At 45.0% G+C, this 22150-nt stretch overlaps 1 protein-coding gene across 3 annotated transcripts in view; it reads right to left on the bottom strand.

Annotated features, from left to right (window-relative positions):
* LOC115462832 (ubiquitin-associated protein 2-like) overlaps positions 1-22150 on the bottom strand; it is a 434768-nt gene that overhangs the window by 54147 nt on the left and 358471 nt on the right. For all 3 annotated transcript variants that reach the window (XM_030192863.1, XM_030192864.1, XM_030192865.1), the window contains one exon: positions 9322-9400. In XM_030192863.1, the coding sequence (XP_030048723.1) occupies positions 9322-9400 (79 nt within the window). The remainder of the gene's footprint in view (positions 1-9321; positions 9401-22150) is intronic.

The following is a 22150-nucleotide window of genomic DNA, read 5'->3' as shown; positions in this document are numbered from 1 at the left end:
ACTCCCAGGAATGCTAACAAGGTGATAACTTTATACAAACCGTATACATTATTTACAGTTTTAGTCTCTATGATGTTTGTTTCTGACTACTTTAAGTTTCCACTTCTTTCATTCCATCGGCGCTACATTCCTCTAATTCCCCTGAATACCAGACTAGAGAGTTGCACGGGGACAGAAATCCAACCCATCCCCGCCCGTCCCTGCTGGAATCTTACCCGTCCCCACCCATCCCCACTGGAATCTTACCCATCCCCACCCATCCCCGCAAAAATTTAAACCATCCCAACCCGTCCCCACCCGTCCCCATAAGAATTTAATCCATCCCCACCCATCCCCGTAAGAATTTAATAGTACATAAAAGAAAGTTCCAGTCAGCTCCCTCAGTCTCTTTCTGGATTTGAGCCACAGCACTGTAGGCAAGGAAGGAATGGAAGTTGGAACTTGGAACACTCTGGTGCACACATGTAAGATTTGTCTCTAATTCACTGGCAGTGTGTGCTGAGAGGTCGCCACATGCACGCGCCAGTAGGTCAGGTGACATCTGATTCTCGTGCCTGTGTCAGAGCTGAGGTCTGTGCACCAGCCTGGGAGCAAAGAGGATTAATAGTAACATAGTAAGTGACAGCAAATAGACCTGAACGGTCCATCCACTCTGCCCAATAGTCACACTCATGATCAATTCATCATTAAATCAACGAGTGTGATATTATATACTTGATTATGGTCTTTCTTTCGTGTTTCTGGAACAAAGACCACAGGAGTCTATCTGGCCCCATCCTTATGTTCCAACTGCTGGAGTTGCCATCGAAGCCCACTCCAGCCTATTCATGTTCTCATTTGTGGGACACAGACCGTAAAAGTCTGTCCAGCACTGTCCTCATGTTCCAGCCACTGAAGTTGCTGTCTAAGCCCTTTCCAGCCCATCCTACACCAGATTGCCATGTATGAGACACAGACCATACAAGTCTGCCAGGTATCAGCTCTAGTTCATCACAGCCAGAGTCGCCATCTAAGTGTCACTTGACATATCCACACTCATGCAGCCATTTAAGGTTAGCTTTTATATAACTTCCATTTTCTAATTAGAGATCCTCTGTGTTCATCCCACGCCTTTTTGAATTCCGTCATCATTTGTGACTCTACCACCTCCTTAATGGAAGACTTTCCACATTTATGCTGTTAAAGCAAGGAAGAAGAGGAGGAGGAGGAGGAGACAGCACTCAAATAAATTGGTATTCGGTAGATGAGAGACTGGTGCAGGTGCAGCTTACACTTCCACGGGAAGCCCACAGAACTGGTTCCATCCCCGCGGGAACCCCGCAGGAACTGCCTCCGTCCCCGCGGGAACCCCACAGAACTGCTTCCATCCCCGCGGGAACCCCTCAGGAACCGCCTCCGTCCCCGCGGGAATCCCGCGACGGAAGCCGTGCAGGTCTCTATACCAGACCTCAAAGACCCTCAGAATTTATAGCACAGGATCTCCACCCTTATTCTGCACACTAGATCCTTTTAGAGCCGGCTACTGCTGGCTGCTCCACTAGTGGTTCTCCACTCCTCTGAGAGCAGGGTTCACCCATCTCCTGCTCTCACTCCCAGGGAGTCTTTTCCCTCTGGGCTCTTCAACAGGCTATTCTCTTACCCCTATGCTGGGGATCAGAAATTAACTTGATGCTTCTGTTTTGGAGCAGAAGTCGGTCTTTTCTCCTTTACTTTGTCTGTTTCTTGAGATCTGGGACCCTCCCTACAATTCTTTGGGTCTTGGCAGGAAGTCAGACAACCAAAGACCCTGTCATTCTCTCTCCTTTCTCTTATCTCCCCACACTCCGATTAGACCGAGCTTATCTGTTGACTTCTTCCCGAGGCTTGTGATCCACACGAAACTCCCAAATCCTGAATATCAGCAGAAAGGGAATTTCCTGGGGGTTACTTTTACAAACCAAGCAGAAACACTTGTACAACAATGTCAGCTAAAGCAAAGAAAGACAAAAAGAAATATGCAATTAAACTAAAGACCATACTCATTCTGTACATGGACTAGCTTGTACACACACTAACTTAGATCAGTTCCTTATATCTTGTTTAACTGCTCAAAGAACTTGCCTTGAGTTTAGCCACCCATCTATTTATCCTAACTGACTTTGTACCACACATCTTATACCCATCTATATATCTGCATTTGGCCCCTCAGCTATATGGTAAGCTGTATTATAGAAAAGCATTAGCATCATATCTATCTTATTTGAATGTTCTAATGTGTTCTTATTACATGTTTCATTAGAATTATGCTTACATTGTATTATATCTCTAGTATTTGAATTTCAGTGCTGCTAAATATATTTTTTATTTTTTTGCTACTGTTTCATGGTAATCCTATTATTAGGTTTCAATTTGCTGTTTTCAAACTTTACCTCCTTTACCACCTGAAACTGAACATGGCCAAGACCAAGCTTGTCTTCCAACCCAAACCCACTTCTCCTCTCCCTCCACTCTCTATCTCAGTTGATAACACCCTCATCCTCCCCGTCTCATCTGCCCGCAACCTCGGAGTCATCTTCGACTCCTCCCTCTCCTTCTCTGCGCATATCCAGCAGATAGCCAAGACCTGTCACTTCTTCCTCTATAACATTAGCAAAATTCACCCTTTCCTCTCCGAACACACCACCTGAACTCTCATCCACTCTCTCATTACCTCTCGCCTCGACTACTGCAACCTACTCCTCACTGGCCTCCCACTTAGCCATCTATCCCCCCTTCAGTCCGTTCAGAACTCAGATGCACTTCTTATCTTCTGCCTCGACCGATATACTCGTATCACCCCTCTCCTCAAGTCACTGCACTGGCTTCCGATTAGGTACCACATATAGTTCAAGCTTCTCCTACTAACCTACAAATGCACTCGATCTGCAGCCCCTCCCTACCTCTCTACCCTCGTCTCCCCCTATGTTCCTACCCGTAACCTCCGCTCTCAAGACAAATCCTTCCTTTCAGTACCCTTCTCCACCACCGCCAATTCCAGGCTCCACCCTTTCTGCCTCGCCTCACCCCATGCTTGGAATCAAGTCCCTGGGCCCATACACCAGGCCCCCCCCATCTTCAAATCCTTGCTCAAAGCCCACCCCTTCAATGTCGCCTTCAGCACCTAACCACCATACCTCTATTCAGGAAATCTAGACTGCCCCAACTTGACATTTCGTCCTTTAGATTGTAAGCTCTATTGAGCAGGGACTGTCCTTCTTTGTTAAACTGTACAGCGCTGCTTAACCCTAGTAGCGCTCTAGAAGAAATGTTAAGTAGTAAGTAGTATTTATCTTTTTACTTGGTCATTTTATTATTGTTATGCTTGTTATAAAATTAAAAATTTGATGTTAAACTGTATCTGCTGTATACAGCCTTTGGTGAATCTCCTCATAAAGGCAGTTAATAAATCCCAAAAAACAAATAAACAAACACCGAAGGAACCGAGTTACAACTACTGAAGGAAAATTAAGAATAATTTTCAAGAAAAAAAGTAGCTGACAATGAGTTCTTGTCAAGCAAAAATACTTGAGCGGGACTACAATGTTGCTAATACAGGAGATGAAGTCCTATAAACTCCCTTAAAGGCCCCCTTAGTGGAAATAAAAATAATGAATTATGTAGAATAAAAAAAACCTACATATGTACTTAGGAGACTTTTATTTAAGCACACATTTACAAGGAAACCTTAAAAAGAATAAAGCTCCCATTTGTTGGACAGCAGGTCATAACAAATTGCCTCCTCTTTCTCAGAGTCTACCTAGAGATGTCTGGATACATTCTGATCCTACAGTCCATAAATATCTTTCCTTGGTGTCTAAAGAAGATACTAAGAAGCCATTCCTTATCTGGTGTCATACAAGATTAACTGACAACATTCAGGTTGAGCTACTTCTGAATTCGTTGGAAACCTCAAAGTTGAAACATCTAATGGATCCAAGGTTGAACAATTTTCAACTGAGAGCCCCCCTTGAACTTTCCTTTGAGAGGACATATAATATCTTAACAATAATAGTAATAGCACTAGGGAAACATTAAAAATTTCCATGTATTCCATAAACAAGTCCTTGAGGGACAAAGCGCACAAAAACAAATGATCACTCTCAGAGTACAGTTTCTAACTGCCTTTACCAGAGTCAACCTTAGCTTTCAAAAGCATGTCATCCTTAAATCAATGCAATTTCCACAGTTTTCATGCTAGGAAGAGACTTCTAATTCTCCTACTTTAGTATTCAAATTGGGGAATATCAACTTCATTTTTACTGGCTCTTCATTAAATACCTAGGAGTGCTCAGATTTCGACTCATAAAAGAACTGTGTAGGAGACATCCGAGTCTCTGCCAGATCGAGCGATTGACACCCCTGATCAGGCCTGGACCTGTGGTGTTGAGGCAATAGAGAAGCTTCCTCCCTCGATGGGCTGGAGATTGACACCAGTGCGTTCCCCACCAAGCCTGATGCCCTTCAAGGCCTAGGTGTGATGCATCGCCTGCAGTGAATGGGTTTCAAGAATTAGCTGCACCGCTTTGAGCCTCAGCACCGATGCATTTGAAACCATAGTTCTGTGCTGGGCAAAGAAGCACGCCATGTGATCTTCCTCATGAGCTGCTGAAAAGCCGCCATTGACAAAAAATATGGCAATACAGTTGGAGTGGCCCCTCCCCCTGAGAGACTTCAGAAACATTGGAAGCTATGTCTCCGCTCCTCCACGAGGACATTTCCTCCATAAGTGGTCCTCACATTGTAGGTGTTTCAAGGGCACCGGTGACCTTGGTGCCTTGATGATCTTGGCACTGCACTTTAAAGGGGACCAACCTTGGTGTGCCTTGGCTTCTCCCTGATGTCTGGATCCCTTGTCTCAACAGCAAAACAAAATGTACCAGGAGCCTTCAAAAAAAGGGGATAAGAATTTTAATCGAATGTATAGATGAAACAATCCTAGAATGGACCCATTCTAGGATAGTTTCATCTATACATTCGATTAAAATTCTTATCCCCTTTTTTCGAAGGCTCCTGGTACATTTTGTTTTGCTGTTTGAACTTTTTGCTATACCGTGGATCTCTTGTCTCTTCAGCACTAATGAGGATAAGGACAAATCCTTTTTCTTTGGGAGGGGTTCAGAGGATGACCAACCGCAACAGGTTCTACTGTTGAGGGTGATTGTTACACTCTCTATACCATTGCATTCCCAGTGTCCGATGCAGCTCCTGGAGCCATGGAGACCAATGTTTCTCACACTGATGTCGATAGATTGGGCTTAGTTCTGTCAAAAATAATCTTGTGCTTTTTTTTTCTCCACATTTGATTCCCTTTTTTTTATATCCATGAACACAAGACACAAGAGGAGGAATTATGATCAGGTCCCAGGTACTGCAGGTACCAGTTATGAATATCCATAATGGATATGGTTCTGTTACACCTGGCACACTATCTAAAGCCACTAAGAAATTTTTTCTGGGACATGCCAGGAAAAACAGCTGCAGCAAAATCAAACAAGTTTGAAAATTTATCTAAAGGCCTAAATACAAACAAAGAGATAAAGAAAGGAAACAGAACTGCCAAAGATCCTTTCAGGACTTACACACTGGATAGAAGAAAATTACAAATGGGAGCACAGAAGAGTGTGACTGATTCACCCTTCAGAAAAATGGTGACTAGCTACATCTCACACAATAGTGGCAGGCAGGAAGATGTGTGCGCATGTGTGGTGCAATGTTTTCAAAAGCTGTTGTACACAATCTGGAGAGCATTCTCATGCAGGCTCTGTCAGATCATGTCACCCAAACGTAAGATTATTATATTCTACTTATCCTTTGAGAAAATGAAGAACCCTCTCCAAATACAATAGACTGTAATAAAGCATCTTGTTTCTGTTGTGGAAACAGCATCTCTCAAAGGGCAAGAAGGGGTCTCAGTTTCAAGGCACATTCAATGTCTGAGCTCTACAGAATGTGCAATTACTGCTTAACTAAGGTCTTTCAAATTACCTTTTTATCATTTATCATTTTTCTAAAGGAAACAAATCTTAAAAAGTAGTTTAAATATTTTCAGGAATTTTAAATTAAAAAGCTAAGAAATATTATTCATAATTGCATGAAAACTTCAAATGACCTCAAATGAATAGACTGAGGACTCCTTTTACAAAGCGGTACTACCGATTAGCGTGTGCTGAATGTGAAAAAGCCCATTCAATTCCCATGTGATTCTTCACATTCAGTGCATGCTAATTGGTAGCGCCACTTCGTAAAAGGAGTCCTCAATCTGTTCATTTTGACAGGAAAGCAATTTTATTTGGTAATCGCTTATATTTTATTTATTCACTAGCTGTTAAGCTTGTTAAAACGGGCGAGATTTCCAGCTACCCTCCTCGCTGCCGCTCCCTACCCCCTCAGCGCTGGCCCCCCTGCACTGACCTGACAGCGCCTCTCACCTCTGTGTGAAAGCGCTGCAGGCAGCAGCAGATCGTTCTGCTGCTGCCTGCAGCGCTTCCACATGGAGGTGAGAGGCGCTGTCAGGTCAGTGCAGGGGGCCTGATACCGAGGGGGGCAGGAGCGGCAGCGGGGATGGGGGGGGGGGAGGTTGGTGCGTGCGATGTTCATTTCCAGGCTCCAGTGGCAGCGTCCGACAGTCCGACTCTGTTTCCCTCTCTGTTCCGCCCTCTGACATCTTGACGCGAGGGCGGGACAGAGAGGGAAGTCTCTACTGTGCATTTGCAGGTGAGTCGGTCACTTGCCATTTATATGTTTGATTTATATTCCACCTATTAACCTATTACAACAAACATACAAAATGTAATATAGGACAGCGACAAACAACAAATCCTATTAGCTTCACAAAATTACCCAGCTTCTATAACAAACATAGTATCCAGATAAGTTGTTCCACAGGAAGTTTAATCAATATCAAAATATGCTTGAGCAAGTAAGTATGCCTTAAGTTGCCTCTTAAAAACACTTAGCTCCTGTAATCATAGGCGCCGACTCCGTGGGTGCTCGAGCACCCCCAATATTTCACCCACCGGACATTCGTTCCCTCTCTCCTCCCATTGAGTTCCAGGCCCCCTCCCTCCGAATTTTAAAAATCATCTATTTTACCTCGTTGGGGTTAGGGCAGCAGCAGTGGTAAAAAGCATGCAGGCTCGGCTCGGTGCTTAGTTACATCATGCAAGGTTCCACGTTAGGAGTTACGGACCAAGAAAGGGTCGTCGTCGATAATACACTGAAACCTTCTGCTCAGTGTGCTGCTGCTGCGGCTAGGAAAGCGAATAGAATGATGGGTATTATTAGGAAAGGTATGGAAAATAGGTGAGAGGATGTATCGCTCCATGGTGCAACTGCATCTTCAGTATTGTGTTCAATTCTGGTTGCCGCATCTCAAGAAAGATATAGTAGAATTGGAAAAGGTGCAGCGAAGGGCGACTAAAATGATAGCGGGGATGGGACAACTTCCCTATGAAGAAAGATTAAGGAGGCTAGGGCTATTCAGTTTGGAGAAGACACGGCTGAGGGGAGACATGATAGAGGTATATAAAATGAGTGGAGTGGAACAGGTGGATGTGAAGCATCTATTCACGCTTTCCAAAAATACTAGGACTAGGGGGCATGCGATAAAACTACAGTGTAGTAAATTTAAAACACATCGGAGAAAATTTTTCTTCACCCAACGTATAATTAAACTCTGGAATTTGTTGCCGGAGAAGGTGGTGAAGGCGGTTAGCTTAGCAGAGTTTAAAAAGGGGTTGGACGGTTTCCTAAAGGACAAGTCCATAAACCGCTACTAAATGGACTTGGGAAAAATCCACAATTCCGGAAATAACATGTATAGAATGTTTGTACGTTTGGGAAGCTTGCCAGGTGCCCTTGGCCTGGATTGGTCGCTGTCGTGGACAGGATGCTGGGCTCGATGGACCCTTGGTCTTTTCCCAGTATGGCATTACTTATGTACCTTATGTAGGTGTACCTGTAAAGTGAAGCTGTAAACCGCTTAGGTCTAAGTGGTATATAAATACTTGAATGAATGAATCTTTAGCCTTGTGCCTCACCCCATAAACTCATAGGCCTTTTGACCCTCTCAACAATCATGAACACCCCAAAAACACCCCCTTAGAATAATATGGGTAAATGGGCTATTTGAAATAACGCAGGGTTGAGGAAGCAAACACTTTCTGAAATGGAAAGGAGTTAAACATAAATAGATTTTCATGTTAACATTTCCCTGTCAGTCAGTTAGGTTGAGAAATATACATTCCTGTACCTGATAGAAGTTGACTCAATGGACTTAAATAAATATTGACTAAAACAGGTGAAAGGGGAGAGCCCTGCGGGACTCCACACGGAGCTTTCCATTCAGCAGTCCTATTCCATATCTAGAAAAACAGTAAGTTCTATTCTTCCATAAGCTTATAAACCAATTTAGCACTCTCCCAGAAATACCAATTTCACTCAGTCTTTGCAACAAAATGTCATGGTCCACGGTATGAGAAGCCAAGGAAATATGAAATTGAAGTAAAATCACCTGTTGCCCTACACAGAGAAACTCTTATTTTTGAAGTAAGCAAAATAAGCAAAGACTCGGTACTGTAAAAACGTCTAAAACCATGTTGAGACCAATGCAAACAACCATTAATATCCACATAATCAGATAGTTGCCTAGCGACTATAAACTCCAATAGTTTAGCCATCCACGGAATACTCGCCACCAGTCCATAATTCTCAACTTTAATCAAATCTGCATCCAATGACTTGGGTACTGGAGGTAACACAATTTTACTCAAATCAACAGATAAAAACAGGTCTGAAGTATCTTATTCATTAAGATGGTTATCCAGAGGAAACGTTCTGATGGAGCCTGTTTTAAAAGATATGAAGAGCAACTGTCAATAGGACAATATGTTTGGGAGAGTTTAACAATATTTGCACAGCTGTTACTAGAATCTAACAAACATATTTCCAAGTTCTATCCCCTGGGATATTACCTGATTGGTGTTGCATAGCAAGGTCAGAAATCCAATCAAACACCAAATTCAAGGATAGTGATTGTCTGACCTTTTCAATTTTCAACACCTTGTTCTTCTTCTTCTGTAAAGAACTAGCAAAAAATGTAAAAATTTTGCATTTTCCTAGTTTGCCTTTTCACAAATCCCACTTTATTCCTTTACTTTACTAATACCCCCGTTGTCTTTTTTTTTTGTCTTGTCATCATATACTTTCTCCCTCATTGTCGTGAATACTCATATGTACTATTTGCAAAACACAACTCATTGAACATTCTACATATGTTGCCAATTGTCTAAGGTTAGAACCAACCTGAGTATGGGTTGCTAGCAAGGCCTCCATCTCTGCCAGTCAGGGCTGCAGGAGCAGGGAATGTAATTCCATAATAATCCTGAAAATTAAAATATTCAACCATGTAATCAAACAATATTTAAAAACGTGTTCCATAGTAGCCACTTGAATGCTTCCCCCACGTGTGCATCATTTCAAATTTATTTGTAGCATTTGTATCCCACATTTTCCACCTATTTGCAGGCTCAATGTGGCTTACATTGTGCTGGAGTGGTGATCGCCGTTTCCAGGTTAAGAAATACAAAGTGATACTGCATTAGAGTTCATAAATGATAAGGTAAATTACTAACCAGCTTATAATCGAAAGAGAAAAATGCCTATATTCCGACCTAAATCGGGACATGGACGTCTTTCTCACGTGGGTGCCCAAATCGGTATAATCGAAAGCCGATTTTGGGCGTTTCCAACTGCACTCCGTTGCGGGAACGAATAAAGTTGATGGGGGCGTGTTGGAGGCGTGGTGAAGGCGGGACTGAGGCGTGGTTATCGGGTGAGCAGAGATGTGCGTGCTCGGCCGATAATGGAAAAAAGAAAGGCGTTTTGAGAGAGAATTTAGGTCACTTTTGTTGGACCCGTTTTTTTCACAAACAGGTCCCAAAAAAGTGCCCTAAATGACCAGATGACCACCGGAGGGAACCGGGGATGACCTCCCCTGACTCCCCCAGTGGTCACTAACCCCCTCCCACCAAAAAACAAACAAACGTTAAACACTTTTTTTCCAACTTGTAAGCCAGCCTCAAATGTCATCCCCAGCTCCATGACAGCAGTATGCAGGTCCCCGAAATAATTTTAGTTTAGTTGGTGCTGCGCGGGACCCATGCAGAGAGGAAAAATCGGAAGAAAAAAAAAAAAAAAAGTGCAGTCAGGGACGTCTAAATTACCACGATAGTAAAAGGTGGAATTGAACCAGCAACCTTCTGATTACAAGCTCAGTGCTCTAGCCAGTGCACCACATAATTCAGTTGCTTAGACATCCTTCCCTTTCCATTAAGTCCCTCCAAGTTTCTGTCAGCCAATCACAGCTGTTTAGCTGACACCGATGTCAGCTAAATGAGCTGTGATTGGCTGACAGAAACTTGGAGGGACTTAATGGAAAGGGAAGGCCGTCTAAACAGTGGTGCACTGGCTAGAGCACTGAGCTTATAATCAGAAGGTTGTTGGTTCAATTCCCCCTTTTACTATCGGTTTAATTTGGACGTCCCTGACTGCACTTGCTTGCTTGTTTTTTTTTTTTCTTCCGATTTTTCCTCTCTGCATGGGTCCCACGCAGCACCAACTAAACTAAAATTGCTCTGGGGACCTGCATACTGCTGTCATGGAGCTAGGTATGATATTTGAGGCTGGCATAGAGGCATCTCAGGGGGACCAGTGCACTACGAATGCTGGCCCCTCCCACGACCAAATGCCTTGGATTTGGTCGTTTTTGAGCTGGGCCGCTTCGGTTTCGATTATCGCTAAAAAAACAAAAACGCCCAGCTCAAAAAACGCCCTAATCCAATGTATTTTCGAAAAAAAAGATGGACGTCCATTTTTTTCGAAAATACACTTCAGCCCGCCCCTTCACAGACCCGTTCTCAGAGATGGACGTTCTTACACATAGGCGTTCGCGTTTGACTATGCCCCTCCAAGTAGTTTTGCATTAAAGTTCATAAATGATAGAGTAGAGTATAGAGTAAGTTAGACAATCAAATATAGAAATCATCATCATCATCTCTTGGTACTGACTTAAGAAAATCTTTCTTGAGATTTCTCTACTTGCAAGAATCCTTAATCTCTCAATGAATTCAGATTCTCTTGGATATTTAACTCATTTATTGAAATTTATTAACCCCATCACCCAAGGATCAGTATAGCAGGTATAACTTGACATAAAATTTACAACTTTGTTAACAGCTAAACAATAGTAAAATGATCAAATATAAGCATATATGATACTTATGTCAGCACATTACAAATGAACCCATTAATAGACAATGTATTAGAACATTCATATATCCACCACTAGAAATTCAGAGTGATACACTTAGACCAAAAGAAACTGCTAATATGATGTGGCTTAATCTAGTATCTTTTATCCAACATGAACTAAAGCATTAGTACAGCAGTTTAGACCAAATGCATATGTATACACAATATCTATCTATATAAAACATACACACACATATGAATGAGGCTCTCTTTACACATTGAAATTTAGCAGTAATACTGGATTTAGCGTTTCTACTTCTACTACTTAACATTTTTAGAGCGCTACTAGGGTTACGCAGCGCTGTACAGTTTAACAAAGAAGGACAGTCCCTGCTCAAAGGAGCTTACTATCTAAAGGACGAAATGTCAAGTTGGGGCAGTCAAGATTTCCTCAATAGAGGTGTAGTGGTTAGGTGCCGAAGGCGACACTGAAGAGGTGGGCTTTGAGCAAGGATTTGAAGATTGACAGGGAGGGGGCCTGGCGTATGGGCTCAGGGAGTTTATTACAAGCATGGGGTGAGGCGAGGCAGAAAGGGCGGAGCCTGGAGTTGGTGGAGAAGGGTACTGAGAGGAGGGATTTGTCTTGAGAGCGGAGGCTACGGGTAGGAACGTAAGGGGAGATGAGGGTAGAGAGATAAGGAGGGGCTGCAGATCTAGTGCATTTGTAGGTTAGTAGGAGAAGCTTGAACTGTATGCGGTACCTGATCGGAAGCCAGTGAAGTGACTTGAGGAGAGGGGTGATATGAGTATATCGGTCCAAGCGGAAGATAAGACGTGCATCCGAGTTCTGAACAGACTGAAGGGGGGATAGATGGCTAAGTGGGAGGCCAGTGAGGACTAGGTTGCAGTAGTCAAGGCGAGAGGTAATGAGAGAGTGGATGAGAGTTCGGGAGGTGTGCTCAGAGAGGAAAGGGCGAATTTTGCTAATGTTATAGAGGAAGAAGCGACAGGTCTTGGCTATCTGCTGGATATGTACAGAGGAGGAGAGGGAGGAGTTGAAGATGATTCCGAGGTTGCGGGCAGATGAGACGGGGATGTTGAGGGTGTTATCAACTGAGATAAAGAGTGGAGGGAGAGGGAAAGTGGGTTTGGGTGGGAAGACAATAAGCTTGGTCTTGGTCATGTTCAGTTTCAGGTGGCGGTTGGCACTTCTACAAGCACAAGTACCTGGAACACCCTTTTACTAGGAATTTTGAGACATTGTAGGAGTATTTGCTGTGATCTCACCCACCCTGTGTGCATATGAGAGCACCTTTACAGCCAAAATGGACGCTGCAACCTTTCACCTATATGTCTGGCTACCAACTGTGCAGAAGGCAGCATTTCAGCTTGTAATAGATTTACTGAAGCCTGCACCACCTCCAAGGTCACTCTGTATCGGGGGAGAATGCATGTCCTTGAGGGAGAGAGAGAGAGCTTACGAGATAAGACGGACAAAGGAAGCTTCATACAGATGCTGGGAGTACATGGTGGGATTATTTCTGATTGGCTCCCAGAAAACTGATTGATCTGAGAAGCGGGAACAGAAAGAAACTAGTTCCTGAGAGAAGAGAGAAGAGAGACGAACAGAAGAACAGAAGAGGAGAACACTTGCATTTCTGCAAGCACCTGATTTACCTGAGAGACTTACTGATAATACCTGGCAAAGCTTTTCCCCAGATTACAGCTGTCTACAGGATCTATACTGAGTCTGTATCATCTGTGGCTGATCAAGACAAGTGCATCACCTGAGCTTGTGGGACCTCGCTGAGACCTTCGGCTGAGGCATTGGAAGGAATCTGATCTGGAAACCGGGACGGTGAGATCATAGTTTACTTCCTTCAGGCTGGGTTAGATAATTAGTCTGTGCTCGGACCCATCAGATGTGTGACGTCAGGATTTATGATCTCTAGTTGCTGTTAGCCTAGTATAAGATTTGTGTGGTAATCATTAGGATCTTGGTATTGTGTTTATCTGTCATTACAGATTTTAGCCCATAGGATAATCATAGTTATTCTCTATATTTTGGTATCATTGTGCATGCAATCAGGAATTGCTGATGCTATAAGCTGATAAGAGTTTTCTATATTTTTGTATATAACGCTGTATAAATAAACTAATATATTCCATTGGTCTGTCCGTTATTTTCCATGCAGCTAAGGCTGGGCAGAGGCCACGCCCCCTAGACATAAGCGAGTACATAGGTAGGAAATTGGCCTCTTACAAAATATATATATAACCACCTACAAATTGGGGCTCTCGTCCGGGACGGTTGGTGCAGGAATAACAAGTTAAAACGTTTTCTGGGTCTTTTCAGAAAGCTGTTTTAACTCTCTGTTTCTTTTTGCACGAACTGCAGTTACCCTAGCTGACGACAGACTTTTGTTTATACAGCTGTGTTTTATTGCTGTAATTGGTTGACAGATTTATTACTCTGAGCTCCAAAAGAAAAAAAAACGGTTTCTCTAACTCTCTGGAAGGAAAACAGGGTGTGTTTAGTCTTTAACATGGCGACCGGCACTGTTGGCACATTGCCTGAAATTCTTCTGAGTGAACAGGAGAGGGGCGTGCTTAAAATATTACTGCCACTCTCTCATAGTAAGGCGAAACCAGCTCCTCCTACAGTAGAGTCTGTACGTGCTTTATTTGGTAGCAGTTCACCGAATAGCTCAGAAGCATATGCTACGGTTTTAAATACAATTATAAAAGAGAAACAGCATTTGTCACAATGGATGCTTTGTGAACTGGGCGTGTCTCTTTTGGCAGTTAAAGACTCTTTGATGAATGAGATAAGACAGGTATCTGTACCTCTAACAGATCGCATAGCAGAGTTGCAGTTAGATTTGTCCCAGACTAGGGAAACTGTCCAGGAGCGAGACAGTGAGTTAGCTGCATTACGAGTTGATTTAGACACTGCCAAATCTGCTTTAGCAGGGACCAATGTAAGCCCCGCCCCACCTGACTCCTCTGAAGAGATTTGTACGGAGTGCCAGACACTGTATGATAAGTGTAAAACTTTGCAGTGTGACCTAACTGATTGTGAAGCACTCAATTACACATTAAAGCAAGAAATTGCCCAGTACCTCGAGTCTTTTGATTCGTTGCAAGAGAAATTTTCTCGTTTGACTGATGCATTACACAACCAGATTAGGGAAACAGATAAGTTGCAGACATTAAATCGGGAGCTAAAACAGGTCTCAGAAGGTGTTCAGAGTGAGTTGCGCAGGGAGCTAGTGGCCACTCAAGAACAATCTGTGTCTGTGTTTCAAGATTGGCACGCAGCCAAGCTAGAGTTAGCGGAGGTAAAAGAAAAGCAGGAGACAGTCTCACTACAATTAGAATGTACGGTGAAGGACAGAGATTCATTGTCTAAAGCATTAGATGAGTGCACTGTAAAGATTTCCACAATGCAGCAAGAGCTTACGCAAATGGCGCAGGAAGAAGTACCGTATACCTTAGAGTTCCCCGACAGTTTTGCTGTGGGTCACCCAAGCCCAGCTCCCGAAATGAACCGTTACGTGAGCCGGGAGGGACCCGAGTTAAACACACCCACTGGGGGCATGGCTCCGGCTCTTTCCCGCCCCTCTGTACAATTCAGCCCCATAGTGGCTGGTGACCGAAGCAGCAGACCCGAGACAGTGCCACACCCATTGGGGGCACGGGCCCAGGGACTGCCTGCTGAAATCATCAGCTCACTTGGTCAGGTGCCTAGCTCAGGGCCTCAGCCTTCGGCAGATCCACCCAGTTTTAGCAACGCACCTGCCCCGAGGTTCTCTACACCTGGTAGTGATCAGCGGCATGTCAAGCCGGAACCCAAGAAAGGAATGTCTATGGAGAGGCAGGCATATGTTATAAAGATGCTACGCACCGTAATAGCGCCTTTTAAAGAGTCTGCCTTGGTATCCATAGAAACCCATCTTAAGGCAGTGCATGAACTCCTGCAGACCATGCACGTCTCTTCTGAGAATGATATCAGAGCCCTCCTCAAATGGACCTTTAGTACCGAGTGCCATGAAGTTCTAGATTTGATCATGTCCGATAACCCTGATTTACGGTCAGTGGAGCAAGCCTTAGCAAAGCGCTACGGTCTCTTTGCCAACTCTCTGGAAGCTAAGCGTGCAGCGTATACTATTAGTTGTAAGCCGGAGGAGAGTCCGCGGGAGTGGGCCCATCGCTTGAAGCGTGCATTTTACCAGGGGGGGGTCCCGCCTGATTCTAAAGATCTTGAATTTGGTGATTTCAGGGAACTTTTTATACAGGGTCTGCCTGATCCGATAAAGATTCCCTTGGCAGGAAAAAACGCAGAACCCTATTCCAGCCTTCTAAAGCAGGCTGAAGGAATTTTTGAAATCTGCCGCGCCAAGCCAATCGCAGAGACTCCAAAACCGGCATCCAAGAGTCGCAACAGGGTGATACCACCTGCTGTTTGTGCGGTCACTTCCACGCTTTCTCTGGAAAACAAAGCGCCGAGACCAACTACGCCGCCGGGCTCTCAGGCCCTGCCGCGGGATGCAGCGCCCCCTATCGCACAGGAGGGACAGCAACAACCTAAAAAGAAGCGGTTTAATCAGAAGAAGTGGAATGCAGAGAAGATCCGTGCTATGCAAGCTCAGCTGGACCAATTGATGGCCAGATGTTCAATCGCGGAGTCTAGCAATGTACCTAAGACACCTCCATCTCATAAAAAGGTCAAATTCCAGAAGCAGAAGGACCAGTCTTCTAGACCGCCGACCCCTCCTGGGCTTAGTGTTAAATCAGTTGAGGTGGAACAGCCATCGTCTTCGGAGGAAGAACAAGCATGACTAGACGTGGCCACAAAACCTGTTACCGCAAGCGTCCCCACTGTCCACGTGGATGCGTTGTCGCCCATCAGTGAGGAGTCCCCCGTGAACCATGCTGCGTCTCAGCCCTCGAACCCGGAAGGGCCTCTTTCAAAAGACTCATCCCAGGAAGTCAGGTATTTTCTAGGTAAGCTTATATCTAAAGGTTACAGATATACCGTGGAGTTGTTAATTCAACAAGTACTTTCCTGTGAAGGTCTCCTGGATACAGCCTCAGAGGTGACTTTGGTCACCCAGGGCCTGTTTCAGAAACTAGAGGCATCTCTAGGGGGGGGTCAGGATGTGCTGCATGTCACACCGTGCGACTTGTCACTGGTGGCCTATGGCAATCAAAGTATTGGAACTGTGGGACAGGTTTGGCTATCTTTACAGCTTGGACAGATGACCGTCAGGCACCCAGCCATCATCACTACCAGTGAGGGTGAAGAATTTCTGATTGGAAATGACCTTTTGAAGAGATTTCGGCCTGTTTTGGATTATGACGAGGAAACGATCTGGTCTAAAGTCACTCGACCCCTTAAATATGTGCGAGGGAGATACTGGCGTACAGTCAGTGATGCCAACTCTGTGGAGCTACAGGACACTCCCCTGCGGACTGATCTCCGGTGTTCCGCGGATCCGCCCATGCGGGAGCCTCCTTTGACAGATGCACCAAAAGGGGGTCAGAAGCATGAAGAGCTGGTGCAACAAGCGGACCAACTAGAGATTGTTTCACAGGACTCAGCCAAGACGGATGACTTAACAGATACTGTGTCTCCCGTATTACTTGAAAAATCACCTCCTATCTCTGGTCCTGATTTTGCTCATCCTTGCAAGGTGACTGTCATCACCCAGAAAGGTGATGAATTCACCATACCAGTTCAGGTGGCTAACACCCAATTGCTTCAAGCTACTTTACTGTTCACTAGTGATCTCTCCTACATCAGTGACTCTTTGTACAGCCAAATTCGTAAGTCTGTACAACTTCCCTTCAGCAGATGTTCCTCTACTTCGGTACAGGTACCGGGACAAGGCTCCAAGCCGCTTGACGGAATATGTGGCCTTCCCTTGACTGTGGGAAAGAAGACATTCACTCACCACTTCTCTATTGTCCGGGGCTTGAGGGAACCCTTATGTTTGGGGTCAGATTGCCTTGCACGACTGGGAGTTTATGTGGACCTGGTGAATCTTGTCCTGTGGAGTAGAATGCAGAACAACCCAGTGGAACTTGAACCTACGGCTGTTTGTTTGAAGTCTGGACAGACCATTCCCCAGGTCTGTGAGGTAGTCTGTGACAAGGATGTAACCATTCCAGGTAGGGTACGGGATTTTTCCCTCAAGCTTCGCCTCGCTCAAGGACAACGTCTGCTGGATGATGTAGTGTTCTTTAACCCACATGCCCACTTTCGAGACCTTGGATTGGCAATTGGTGTTCTGCCATGTTTGGAGGTCACCGGTACCACCTTATACCTATTGGTCACCAATCCACAGTCTGCTGAAGTTGAGCTATCTGCTGGAGATTCTTTTGGCTTTCTGGTTGGCCAGTCTTTCCATGATGTAGAGGTAAGTTTGCCTATCCTTGGCAGGCTGCCTTCTTCTTGGGACACCTGCCAGGGGGGGGAGACGACTGACAGTTGGTTTACCTCTCCCAGGGGCCTCATATCTCTCGAGTTTGTTTGGCCCTATGATGCGACGTGTGCTCAGGTACAGGTGGAAGATGACTTCTTGTTTCTGTCCAGGGAAATGTCTGTACCTCAGAAGCCTCGAAGGGTGAATTCTGTGGAAACCTCAACCTTGCAGGAGGACATTGAAGAACAGGTGGAAATTTCATCCAACCAACCTTTCTCAGAGTTTGATGCTATGGTGAAAGAGCAAGTGGAACAGGCTGATGCTTGTACTACTCACACGGAGAAGAGGAAGTTGACTCAGTTGTTGTACAATTACAAGGACCTTTTTGCTGTCGATTCGTATGACTGTGGACTTACGAACCTACATGTCACCAGAGTGCCTACGGAACCGGGTAGCAAGCCTGTCTTTGTGCGTCAGTATAAGATTCCATTGGCTTCCTATGAGTCTGTACAAGAGATTCTCAACACTTTGGAGACCAGGGGCATCATCAGACAATGCAACAGCACGTACAACTCCCCTCTGTGGCCCATCTTGAAAAAGAATAACAGCTGGAGAATCGCTCTGGATTACCGTCAGTTGAATAAGCGAGTACCCTTGTCCCGGTGGCCTATGGCTCCACTGGATCAGAACCTTGCAACCATCAGGGGGGCTAAGTATTTCACCAGCCTGGATTTGGCATCAGGGTTTTGGACAGTACCAGTCCATCCCCACGATCAGCATAAACTGGCTTTTACGTTTGGGAAGAAGCAGTATACGTGGAACAGGACACCCTTTGGGTTTCTCAATTCACCTGCTGAATTCAACATTTTCCTACACAAGGCCCTACCAGATGCTGAAGCTCGAGGAACAGTGGTCTATGTGGATGACATTCTGATCAAGAGTCCTACCTTTCAGGAACACCTGGAGGAGATGGAGCATGTCTTCACACAGTTGGCAGATGCTGGAGCTAAACTGACTCTTGCCAAAGGACAATGGTGCAGGAAATCACTGAATTACTTCGGGTATGAAATTTCTGCTGAGGGTCTGCGACCCCAGAAGAAGCGAGTGCAGTCTTTACAACAGTTGAAACAGCCCACCAATATCACTGAACTTTGTTCCTTTTTAGGAATTTGCAACTACTCCAGACAGTTCATAGATGAGTATGCGGAGATCACCCGACCGTTGGTCAAGTTGTTGAAGAAAGATACACCTTGGGTCTGGGGGCCAGAACAGAAATCTGCTATGCAGGAGCTGAAAGACAAGCTTAGCTGCTTCCCATGCCTCGCATACCCCGAGGGAGGTCGTGAGTTCTACGTGGACTTGGGATATTCCCAACACTCTATGAGTGCTGTCCTATATCAGAAGTATGACACGGATAAGAGGGTAGTGGCGTATGCCAGTAAAGGACTAACGGATGTGGAGAGGAAGTATTCCGACTGTGAGAAAGCGCTCCTGTCTACCGTTTGGGCTTTGCAACACTTCAGAAGTTACATCCAAGGTGAGAAGCTAATTGTGGAGACTTGCCACCAGCCCATCAGTTTCTTGGGTAGTGACCGAATTAAGACTGGTCGAGTGTCAAACAGCAAAATAGTCTCCTGGACATTGGCTCTTCAAGGCTGGCCTCTGGAGGTAAGGTATGCTCAGAAACATCGTAACGCAGTAGCCCAAGGTATGGCTGACCTACATGATTGTGCAGAACAGGATTCCATTGCAGGTATTCCCGAAGCAGATGTTCCCCCGCTAGAGAAAGAACCTCATCGACACCATCTGTATGATGAACAGACTTGTGCTACCATGCCTAAGGTCTATGTAGATGGTTGTGCTTACCGTCGTGATACAGTCAAGGAATTGGTTGCAGGAGTAGGAGTGGTATGGGATCCAACCAATCTTGAAGAGACCCTGAAGCACAGCTTGGGCTCGCGAACTAATCAGTACGCTGAGATTGTGGCAGCTCTGGTGGCGGTACAGTCTGCAATTCAGAAAGGAGTCCGACAGTTGGTCATATGTACGGATTCGGACTATGTGAGACAGAATTTTGTGTCCCATTTGCCCATCTGGAAGCAGAAAAATATGTTAAATTCCAAAGGAAAACCAGTACATCATGGAAACTTGATCCGGATTTTAGATCAACTGGTAAAGGACCATGACATGACCATCTATTGGAAGAAGGTCAATGGTCATGCAAAAGTTGACAGTCCCGACAAGCCGGGAAACGACTTGGCCGATCACCTGGCCAAGGAGGGTGCGCTTACAGGAGAATTATGGCGACCCCCAGAAGTGGAGACTGCGGCTGTCCATGCTGTCACCCGACGACAGGCGAAGCAGTCCAACGACACGCCGGTGGTCCAGTGGTGCAGTGAAGTCCCATCCTTTGATCTTGTCATGGCACAGAAATCCGATCCGGTGATTGGTAGATTTTATGAGTACATATGGAATCCGCAAGACTGTCCCCTGACGGAAAAAGACAAGCAAGATGAGGAAATGAGGATCCTCTATGCCTCCCGAGAGAAGTTCAAACTTCACAAAGACCTGCTTATTCGGACGAGTAAGCATGGCATTGAGCAATGGGTGGTGCCTAAAGAATATCGAGGCATTATGTTGCAGCATGCCCATGACGAACCATGTGCTGGACATCGAGGGGAGAATATCACCTATGAGACCCTAAAGCAAGTAGCTTATTGGCCTCACATGCGACAGGATGTACAGTTGTACACGCGAGGGTGTTTGACCTGTTGTCGTTTCCAGCCATCTTCACCATCTCACCGAGCACCACTTAGGAAGAAGGGTATCGCCATGCCCTGGTCGGATATCCAGATTGATTGGGTTGGTCCTGTAGTCCGATCCACTCGTGGTAACAAGTACTTGCTCACGGTCACCTGCATGTTCACCAAGTGGTTGGAGTGTTTGCCTGCACCCAACTGCACTGCAGAAACCACGGCTACCTTACTACTGAATCATGTGTTCAGCCGGTGGGGTTTGCCTATGCGAGTGGATTCAGACCAAGGTTCTCAGTTCACGGCAGATGTGATTCAACATATGTGGAAGATGCTTGGAGTAAAGAGTAAAGTTGCACATAGCTTACAGACCTCAATCTTCGGGACAAGTGGAAAGAGCTAATCGCACCATCGTGACCATCCTGAAGAAGTATGTGTCATCCTCAGGTAAGAATTGGGACATTGTCCTACCATTGGTCCTTATGGCGATTCGTTCCACACCCCACCGTTCCACCGGAGTGTCTCCTTTTGAGATGATGACAGGTAGGGAAATGACATTACCAATTCATTTGTTGTACAGGACTAATGATGTGAACTTGTCCAGTGCTACCTCCACTCATGAATATGTCACCCATTTGCGTAAGCATTTGCAAAGTGCCTTTGCCTTTGCTCAGAAAAACTTGGAAAGTAGCGCTAGAGGTAGAAAAGCCTATTATGATCAAGGGACTACCTCTAAAGAATACCAAATTGGCGACAAGGTATTCTACTTCAATTTTGCCAGAAACAAGGTTAAAGAAAGGAAGTTTCTGCCTAGTTGGCGTGGTCCATTCCCAATAGTGGAAAAAGCTTCACCTGTGGCTTACCAAATTTGCCTCAAGAAAAATACTAAGGGTGAAGACACCCTTAAATGGGTCCACATCAATCAGTTGAGACCACGTCATCCCAGTCATTTGATTCCAGACGTATGTGTTGATGACACGAACTGTACTAACACCCCAACAGCATAGTCTGTTTTCTTTGTACCTTGCAGATGCAGAAAAGAACCCTGATGATCGTGTTCTTGATCTCCGTGCTGCTGGGATCGTGGTCCAAGATGATCGAACCTGGTCCCATGTCTGGAGTTGTTCTGCAAGATACCCCTGGTTTCCTGATTACCCAGTCCCAGATTGTTCCACAGAAAGTAGTTGTGTCCCTTGACCCAATGCATGTACTACTGAAACATTTCAATATGAGTAACTTATCTCTGTCTGCTGTCACCCATTCCTGGTTTTTCAATTATATGCAAAATGCCCGTGCACAAGTGAAGAACATTTTGCATCAACTGGACAAAGTCATGGTACAACCTATGCAACCTTATAATTCCAGGTCCAGATCTAAGCGTTTTCTTGGTCTGGCCGGTGGTTTGATTTTTCTGCCATTGGTTCACTTTTTGGTATTTCCATGTCTGTTGCCAACGTAGTTTCTGTCCAAAAGCTGCAGGCCAATATACAAGCCATCCAAGCAGACTTGAAAGCCATTGAGACCAAATTGTTAGTCCAACAGAGCCAACTTGTGGCCCAAGGTAAAACTATTGCTGATACGGTCACTCTTGTGAATTTACATACACATAAGATTAGTGCTAACACCGCTGATTTATTGACAATTAAAGGTACCATGAATGAAGACCGTGTGTTTATACAACCTGTTAAGGACCTTATCCAG

Source organism: Microcaecilia unicolor, chromosome 2 (genome assembly GCF_901765095.1).
Source record: "Microcaecilia unicolor chromosome 2, aMicUni1.1, whole genome shotgun sequence".
Lineage (NCBI taxonomy): Eukaryota > Metazoa > Chordata > Amphibia > Gymnophiona > Siphonopidae > Microcaecilia > Microcaecilia unicolor.
Note: the sequence above shows the minus strand (reverse complement) of the source record. Positions and strands in the feature narration are given on the sequence as shown.